The sequence below is a fragment of the Nannobrachium achirus genome (assembly GCF_963921795.1).
Source record: "Nannobrachium achirus genome assembly, chromosome: 24".
Taxonomy (NCBI): Eukaryota; Metazoa; Chordata; class Actinopteri; order Myctophiformes; family Myctophidae; genus Nannobrachium; species Nannobrachium achirus.
Window position 1 is genome coordinate 4,086,668 of NC_137831.1, and position 10,251 is coordinate 4,096,918.

The following is a 10,251-nucleotide window of genomic DNA, read 5'->3' on the forward strand; positions in this document are numbered from 1 at the left end:
CTCTTCTCTTCTCTTCTCTCCTCTCCTCTCCTCTCCTCCCCTCCCCTCTTTTACGTATTTCTACACTGAAGTATTGATACAAATTTTACTTTGAGTACTTTTTCCACCACTGCTTCTCAGCTAACGCCCTGTGTGTTTGTGACTACTACTACCACACACACACACACACGCACGCACACACACACACACACACACACACACACACACACACACACACACACACACACACACACACACACACACACACACACACCTACACACACACACACACACACACGCCTACCCACTCATCCCTGACTCAGTATAAGTGTTTGAAGACCCAGCCCATGCAGCGTGCCAGCAGTGTACTGTAGGCTGTGCTACAGTGTGAGACATACTGTATATTCATAGTGTTGTATCAACATAATCCTCCTGAGCTGTGGTTCATTGTTCCACCCCGGCTTTATGAGCCAGGGTGTGTGTGTGTGTGTGTGTGTGTGTGTGTGTGTGTGTGTGTGTGTGTGTGTGTGTGTGTGTGTGTGTGTGTGTCTGTGTGTGTGTGTGTGTGTGTGTGCACTGTGCACGTGTGGTCCATTTCCGCCGTTTTGTTTCCAGTTTCTCGTTGTTTTGTTAAAGCTTTCTTCAGTCTGTGCCCGTCGCTTTGTCTGTTGTGTTGTTTCCATGCCGTGCCCACATGACCAGATGTATCCTTCTGCTATTCATTTACTGTGTGTTTTGTTTAAGATCAGTGGCGTCAGTTCAGAAAAAGCTAAGGTATGGCAACATGACTGGTGTCTTGCACGTGCGCGAAGGCGCGCGTGCAAGACACCAGTCATGTTGCCATACCTTAGCAACAGGCATGGTACATTTATTTTAAGAAGTACATTTTTCCCACGTTTCTACGGCTGTCGGCTGGATATGGCAGCCTGGAACAGTTGTTGGAAGTGCAGCTAATCTTGGCATGTTAGTAAACATGCCACAATTAACAATAATGCATTGCACCTGTGCAGATGGGGAAAATATAAGTGTGGATAATATAATTATAATAACTTAATGTTAAAGTGACCATTTTGCATTTGTAGTTATTTTACTGTAATTTACCAACATAATAACCAGCACAGATAGACAAAGAGACATTCATGGATTTATATTTAGAACTAACTTTTATCTTCCCCCCTGGACCCAGGGTATGGCTGCTGCATACCCCTGCCATACCCAATTGACGCCCCTGTTTTAAGATACATTTTCCTCCATGCTAAACCCTAAAACCCTGCCTTTTTTACTGTTTTGAAAATCATTTTTAAATAGTTCAAATGGCTGATCTACAAGCTCACAATGTGTCGATGTAGATCTGCTATTTGAAGTATTTTAAAATGTTTTCCAAAACGGTAAAAAAAAAAAAAAAAGTTAAAGAAGTTTAGGGTTAGGGTTTAGCATGGAATCCCTTAACTTTCTAGCAGAGAATAAACATTAACATTCAAATGTCATTGTGTGTGAGTTGAAGTTGCTACAGTCCATGCTATGTTGCTGTGTGTGTGTGTGTGTGTGTGTGTGTGTGTGTGTGTGTGTGTGTGTGTGTGTGTGTGTGTGTGTGTGTGTGTGTGTGTGTGTGTGTGTGTGTGTGTGTGTGTGTGTGTGTGTATACTGTACTGCTCTGAATAAGCAGGAATACTGCATGGTTTTCTGGTTATGGGGTTTTCCACATACTTAATGACCCTGGCATGCATGTTCATGTTCATGCCTGCTGGGGCCATAAAAACAGCTGGTGCCAGAGTTACAGTGACACCTTGTGGAATAACACTGCTAGTGTCGTGTAGAACTACAACATTGACATGTGAGAGTGTGAGACAATAGTGTGAGATAATACTAACAGAACAATGGTTCTCACACTTTTTACATTTCAAGGACCCTCAGTCACAGGCCCCCATGAGCTTGTAGATTTTTTTTTAAAAGCATGAAACATTTTTTTTAAACATTTTTAACTCAAATTAGTGCTTCTGGAACAGCATATTTTGAGATGAGGGGTCCACAGCCAAATACACATAATTGTGGGGGTCCTTGACATGAAAAGTTTTGAGAACCACTGAACATGAACACGGATTCAGAAGACATCAGCCTCTGGTCTTAATGGGTTAAACTGTCGATGAAGAAAACAACAACAGAACATTAAAAGACATGTCATCTGTATATTCACTTGCTTTCTGTAATAAAATCTTCAGCAGAAGCTGGCTCGGGGCAGATAGTGGGCATTGTGTAATAACTGCTTTGGTTTTTAATCTCCAGCAGAAGCTGGCTCTGGGCAGATAGTGGGCATTGTGTAATAACTGCTTTGGTTTGTATCTTCAGCAGAAGCAGGCTCGGGGCAGATCGCGGGCATTGTTTAATAAGTGCTTTGGTTTGTATCTTCAGCAGAAGCAGGCTCGGGGCAGATCGCGGGCATTGTGTAATAACTGCTCTGGTTTGTATCTTCAGCAGAAGCAGGCTCAGGGCAGATCGCAGGCATTGCCAGTGCCATCGGCGTGGCCATCCTGGGAGCAGCGTCCAGCTACTTCGCCTACCAGAAGAAGAAGCTCTGCTTCAAGCTGCAAGGAGGTGAAACATCTCTCTCTATCTCTGTCTGTCTTCTTATTTCTCTTTCTTTGGATAATGGCCGCTCCGCTCAATAACAGACCTCTGTCTAATCAAAGGCTCAGAGCACCTGGCTGCACTGAGCCTCCTATACCAGCCTGCTTTCTGGAGGAGGCTGGAATACGAGGCTGGGCTGTGCTCAGTGCGCTGCTTGATTTTTACGCAGTATCCAACATGACAGTCATGTAAACAAAGACACAGTGTCGTTTACCACTAAACGTTGCTCTCAAGAATGTTTTCGAAATCATATGAGGCGATAAATTGACAATGCTTTAAAATTGATTCTATTTGATCAACGCGTATTTGTCTTCCGAGGTGACCGCGTTGCGCTGGACCTAACCAGCGCAACACTTATAGAACACTTTGATTTCCTCAAGCAAGGAAACGTATGACTAATGTGAGTGTTCTCCATGGCAGGTGAGGACCCTGAGAGTGGAAAGGGACACCAGGGCACGCAGTCTGAGCCTCAAGGTACGTAAACAACGTCACGTTAGTGCAAGGCTATGATGACACATGTTAACTGTAGCAAACGTTACTATACAGCAGGGGTAGGCAACCTTAGGCACGGTGCCAACATTGGCACAGGGGAGGAGGGTGATCACTGGCACACTGGCAGAAGTGTGAGAGAGAAGATTTATATTTTAAAATCAAATATTTTTTTTTAACCTGGTCAATTAAATGAAGTTAGGTGATTTATAGCAAATTACATCTTGCACAGAATTCTACATTCATTAAAACTCTGAACTCTGACTGGGGAGGGAGTCGGCACCCCTGTAAATAACTTTTTCATCCACGGCACCCCTGAATTACACTGTTAATGTTTAGAATTTTACATCCTATTGGAGAAATATCCGTTTCCATCAGAACTGACTGAAAATAACGATATACTTGACGTTTAACCACTTGAACCCCAGCATCCCTATTCTGGAGGGAAGGTTCACAAAAGAAAAAACCTGTTGTGACGCGTTGTGAGCTTGTAGATCTGCTATTTTTGGTGAAGAGAGTTGGCCGTAGATGGTAAAAGAACTCATCAAGTACAGTGCAAATCAGGTGTGTTTTACTAAGCATAGTGAAGTGATATTGATGAAGTGATATTGATGAATTCCAGGTCTTATCAAATTATCATTCTGGCGGCACCCCTGGACTGGCATCACGGCACCCCAGGGTGCCCCGTCACCCACTTTGAAAACCCCTGCTCTAATGATAGTTATAACAATGTCCTTCCAATCAAAGTATTTGACATTAAAATGTATGTTGACATGGCACACCGACACTCTGACAGTCTGACAATTGACGTGTTAATTCTTCTCTGTGTGCTTTCTCTCCCCCTGCAGTGATGAGCAACCTGCTGAGCACCTCTTAGAGACACACATCTCCCATCCTGGAGGCCCCAAGAGAGAAGCTCCGCCCCCTCAGTCCTGTCACCATGTCAGCGCCATTTTGGCTCTGACAGTCTCTATGCAGTGGTTCCCCAAAACCTTTGTCTCCACACCCAAAAAAAGAGAGTTTTATTTTCCCCCGGGGACCCGATACTAGTGAAAATAGAGGGTATGCGCGTGACATCATCATCATCATCATCAGACCCGGAAGTTATGCAGGAACGCCTACTGAGTGGCAAAAACATAATGCTTTCTGGTCTTGACAGCCCAGACATCCACACAGAAAAGTCCTGTCTGATTGCATTAAACAACGTTAAAATCACTTTGCCACTCACTTTGCCACTCGATTTTCCATTGACTTTATGCATGCGCATACCCTCTGTAGCCGATCTACAAGCTCACAACTTTTTTTAATTTTTTTGTAGTTTTGATAATCTCTCCAAAAAGGAGAATTACCAGCGACCCATAAAAGTGTGTCCGCGACCCACAAATGACTGTCAATGACACCTCTGCTTAAAGGGATACTTCACCCCAAAAACATCACTTTTCTTTTCTATAGATTACTCACCCCATGGACACTTGAATTTGTGGGTATTTTTAGCCAATCATTTTATGGTAAATGGTGCATTTATATAGCATCTTTATCCAAGGTGCTTTTTGTGCATTACATTCACCCATTCACACACACATGGCAGAGGAAACCATGCATGCAAGGCACCAACCTGCTCATCAGGAGCAGTTAGGGGTTCAGACAGAGTCTTGCTCAAGGACTCTTCAACACTAACTCTGGGGGAGCCCGGGATCGAACTGCCACCATCAGTGGTTCTCTATGGAGGCACTAAGAGTCTCCTCAAATTAATGATATGCTTAGGAATGTGACAAAAACAATAAAATATCCATGAATTCAAGTCTCCATAGGGTGAGTAATCCATAGGGGGGAAAAACATGCTGTGTGTAAACTATCCCTTTAAGAGACACTCTGACACATGGATGACAGTTAAACAATGATTGATATCGTTGTTGTCCGGTGGAAACCTTGTATGTTCAAAGCCCTTCTTTTTGTATTTATCATTTTAAAAACTAGTGAAAATAGCCGATCTGCAAGCAGATCTGCCATTTTCACTAGTTATGTGGGACACTTTTGTATGATGAAGTAGGGTTTTAATTTACAAAAGAACTTGAAGATACAAGGTTTCTGCCTGACTTTTGACGATATGACGTTGAACTTGAAAATCGTACGTTGACTGTTGAAGGTTTTGTGTGTGTGTGTGTGTGTGTGTGTGTGTGTGTGTGTGTGTGTGTGTGTGTGTGTGTGTGTGTGTGTGTGTGTGTGTGTGTGTGCATGCACGACACTTGTGCGTGCGTGTGTGTATTTAGCTCATTCTTTTGTTGTGTGCTAGCGTTTAGCTACTTTTATATGACTGTGTCTTCAGTCCATGCCCTGCAATTACTTCAGTGGCAATTTAAACGGCCCATAGATTTGCACATTATAGCTTTGTGGTATTTCTTTAACTCTACATCTACTGCGACGTCCAAGGCTTTTGGTCCCCTTCCACCACTCAGACCTGTGCTATAAATGAGTAAAACACACATTATACAGGTTTCCTATTTAACTTGTTTGGAACCCAAGAGGGTGCATGGCTTTCACAATCAAATGTATTTGCATAAAGCCCTTTGCACACAGGCGCGTTTATCCGCACGGATAAAACGGACAATTACATTTTTTAAAGAGAAAACAATGATTCTCTATGACCTCATGCACACCGGATCTGAATTGGCCGTGCGACGAGTGGCTGCAGCCGTGCGTTTTTTTCTCGATCGAACCCAGTTCGATTCGTGCGTCTTGTCGCATGCGGTAAAAAAACTCATCACTCCTTTTATGACTCCTTTTGGGATCCGCAGCGCCAATTCCGCACAGCCTTGCACACCAAATCCAATGTGTTTTATTCACGCAGCAAACGAAAAAAAAAAAAAAAAAAAAAACGTAACGGTCCTGTGTGCAAAGGGCTTAACAGTATGTGACTCAGGTCTGACACGTCTAACCATTGGCCACCAATGCAGCTATGAACGCTATAAACGCTATAAACGCTATAAACGCTTTGAACGCTGTTTAATCCTCCACGTCATATCTGTAGACTCCTCCTGCTGCCTCACAGCTGGAGTGTGTCATACTATCATGAACCATAACTAGTATCTTGACTGGATTCAAACCCAACAGAAGGACTTAGTTTTTTTCAACGTCAAATGTTTATTATAAGTGTGCTCGAAACATATTATGCAAGGGATTAATGCAAGATTTGACCTGATATTTATTAAAATATCACGGCAAGTCCTATTTAGCTTTGGGAGGGAAGTGTGTGGCCTATGCGTGCATTTTGTAAAATATCGATTGTTTGTTTTGTGTGCTTGAGTAGATTTCTTTGTCTTTTGGCTCGGAGAAAGACAGAGCAAAACGCTTTGGAGACAAAGCAGTTGAACAAGTATAGATCAGTGCCTTTTTTGTATTTTGTATCTGTTTTGTTGTGTTCCTATATGCGTTATTATTGTCCATTCTGTTATCTTTACCCATACTGAATTTATGTGTACACAGATCCATCTAAAAGAAATGAATAAAAGTTTTTAAACGTTCATATATTTTAGATACATTGCGCATGCAGTGACATTTTCAGAAGCTTTTTTGTTTTAATTTAGATTTTTTTTTTATGGCATACAGCTCATGAATATCAAAACAACATCATTGTCAAACAATAATAAACAATATTACGCGAGAACACTCAAAACAAGGATTTATAATACAGAAATGTTGAGTCCAGCGTGATGTTTCCACAATCAGTGATGATGTTGGGGTGCTATGCTATGATTGGTATCTGAATTTGTACAGCATGTATTTTTTTTTACACAATATTTTTTATTTTAGATGGATCTGTGTAAAGGGCTGAAGTGGCTAAATGTATGTTTTGTAATGATCAAAATCTATGAGAAACAAGAAACTAAATGTTTTCAAATGATTGTAGTGGAGTAAAAAGTATAGCTACAACTCTACTCTTGAGTAGAAGTAAACGTAGCCTATTGCAGATTTGGAAATACTCAAATTTGTACTTAAGTACAGTACTTGCTGATGCTTGTTAGCTGTATATAATATATACTGCTCAGTGATGTGTACAGATGGCCTGCTAGTTATTGCTGCAGTATGATTTTGAGTTATGTTTTTACAGTGTCAGCCACAAAGATGACCTGAATTTGAAATGTATTTTAAGAATGTTCTTCTTTTTCTCTCCATCTTTTTTTCTTTTTCTTTTTTTTTATAAATCCTCAAGTCTACAGTAACATTAAGAACCAAAGTGCTCACCCACCAAAAAAACTAAACAATGGTTGCTGGGTGTAAAAAGGTTTGTACGTCCAAAACGGTTCACTGTTCAACAAATGGAATAAAATCAACAAAGGATCCAATTTGGTTATTATTTAGTGGTCACAATTAAGTTCTTGTTTGCTACTTTTCATACTAATTATGATTATGAAGCATCACTCATTTGTAAATAAATACAGTTCTTATATGACGCAACTGAAGATTTCTCTGGGATTTTCAAGAGGAAAAAAAAAGAAAAGAAAAACGTCAGAACTTACTACTCTATACATTTATATATCTTTTTAAAAGTCAGAAGTGAATGGAAAGCAAGAAACATCAGAGACACAAATTCACAAAACACAACAACTAGAATACTGACATGACCCATGAAGTCTATGAGGACTCAGGAAATGTACAATTTACACATAGGCCTAGTAGGCCTATTTATTTCTGAGGTGGTGATTTAGTCAACTGAAACTAAATCATTTCAGATGACATGGAAATATGACTAAAACTTAATGGCATTGTATTCAAGAGACTATTGACTAAAACTAAATAAATGTTGCTGTCATAATGTGAACCTGGAACGGGTACCGTGTCTACCCACTAGAGGGCAGTGAAGTCCTACTTTGACTGGTCATCTCTAGCTGCTGGCTAGAGACACTGCTGAGCACTGTGAACTCATAAAGCACTTTAAATGAGTAGTTCACCCCCCAAATGTATTTTCCCCCATTGATTAGTGACTCCATGGATACTTGAGTTCAATAATGTTTTTCTATATTTGTCACATTTTTTATTTTGATTATAGTAAACTTACCCCCATTGAATCCGGATGGGGACACTAACTACACCTTAAATTCAAGTGTAAAAATCAAGAAAACATTTTCAATCACAATAATACATTTGCATCAACCATAACTCCTTTAAATGGACAAACAAACAATTCAGTCTCCATTCCAACTCCCCTGTGGAATGGTACGGTCCAATTGAGTCACCAGCCTATAAAACGAGCTCTGGACTCCCATGTGACTTTTTTTTGGAAAATCATTCAGGAAGTGAGCAGCCTAGGGAACCCTTCACTTTTCGGGGTTTGATCTTGTTTATATACTCTATGGGTTTGATTCAGTCGGGAGCGGAAAGGTAGTCATAGAGTCAGACGGACTACACTTTGACTAGAACTATCAAACCGGAAACGGTTTTAACCCAAAATAATTCCCCTGCGCTCAAGGGCATACTTTTAGGGCCTACCTACCTAATAAACCCCTTGATGCGGTGTAGTTTTGCTTTTGGAAAATTCCTTTGGTATATGCATCTTTTAGTCCAACTTGTTGCGACTGGCAAGACTACACTAGGCTACTGGAGCATTTTAATAGGGATTGGGGAAACAAACGGGGGGAACCAAAACAAAGCCACGCCGCTTCTTCTGATCAAATGGCCCTTTGTAAACGAATAGCCTACCAGGCTTTCCCCCGAGAAAGCCTGGTGGTGAAGTGAGATTAGGAAGTGAGTTTGCGTTTGGTTAGCAATGACCATCTTTTGAATAAATAAGGCCTATGTTTTAACCATGCAGATTGCAGAAATATTGTACTGCTTGTCATTTTGTGAATTGAATGAAAATCTAATGAATATTAAAGATATGAGCCTATGAGGAATTAGATAATGTAATGCCAACCGAAAACGAACATTAATTCAAACACATAAGTAGCTAGCATACCTAGCATCAAATGTTTGGTTAAAAGTATTTGGTGAAGTCATCTGATGACTCATCACTTTCCACAGTTTTGTGGGGCCGTTTTTCGCCCAAGAAATGTTTATTCATGCAAAACAAATGCTTGCAATGGATTCAGAATCACGAAGAACCCTAGCCGCAAATTGGCAATTGCAACACTAGATTTTTTTATAATCGGATGAATCTAGGGTTGCAATACCTCCCATAGGCAGCAAATGCATCAAAACGTTATTTTGCTATCTGATTGTATTAAACGACGTCAAACTCACCAATATTGCGGCTCTATGGAAAGCTTGGAATTTACTCTTTCTATTTGCAAAGTGTTTGTTTCAGAAAAATCCACCATAGACATTTTATGAGCCAGTTTCTATCAAGAAATTTGGTTCAGGTGATTATTTTTTCTTCTAAGTCCTGGAGTTTGGAAGCCCCCGTGGAAAATCGCTCAGCGGTCCTGTGACCACCTGGTTCTAAATGTCACATTATGCAGGAGGCAGCGGGACGTTGCGTTATAGAAGACGAGCGCTTCCGAAGTTCAACACTTAGGAAATAAACCATGTCTGCTCGGATTTCTTGACCGAAAATAAATCATAACATGTCTATGGTGGATTTTTCTGAAACAAACAATTTGCAGATAGAAAGAGTAAATTCCAAGCTTTCCATAGAGCCGCAATATTGGTGAGTTTGACGTGGTTTAATACAATCAGATAGCAAAATAACGTTTTGATGCATTGGCTGCCTATGAGAGGTATTGCAACCCTAGATTCATCCGATTATAAAAAAAACTTACTTAAAGCAGATTTATTTTTCTTTAAAAAATATATATTTTCCTGTATAGTGAAGTCGATGTGCCAGTGAATATGCCACAAGATTTGGAGGGTCCCCTGTAGTAACTCTCAGGACCCCCTAAAGGTCCCCGGACCGCTTATTCCACTCTTTTAAACCTTGAGCGCCAGGATCGGATCACCTTTTTCCTGTTTTATACTCTCAATGTCCGGCTCAGTGTCCAGCTGAATGACCATTGGGGTCCACTATTCTGCCATAATTATCTAAATCTACAAAGTAATGAAATAGCCTAGTAACTAAAGTTTTCAAATTATCCTAGTGGAAAAAAGTACAATATTTGCCTCTGAGATGTGTGGAGTGGAGTAGAAGTAAAAGCTACTGAAAACTGCAAATACTCCAGTAAAGTA

General features: G+C 40.6%; 1 protein-coding gene across 1 annotated transcript in view; it reads left to right on the top strand.

The window, feature by feature from the left end:
- cd99 (CD99 molecule) overlaps nucleotides 1-4,026 on the top strand; it is a gene marked incomplete at its 5' end in the record, with an annotated part of 44,818 nt that extends 40,792 nt beyond the window's left edge. The window contains 3 exons of the mRNA XM_080754931.1: nucleotides 2,452-2,571; nucleotides 3,025-3,078; nucleotides 3,942-4,026. Coding sequence (XP_080611057.1) covers nucleotides 2,452-2,571; nucleotides 3,025-3,078; nucleotides 3,942-3,970 — 203 coding nt within the window. The 3' untranslated portion in view covers nucleotides 3,971-4,026. The remainder of the gene's footprint in view (nucleotides 1-2,451; nucleotides 2,572-3,024; nucleotides 3,079-3,941) is intronic.
- Nucleotides 4,027-10,251: the final 6,225 nt, after the last annotated feature.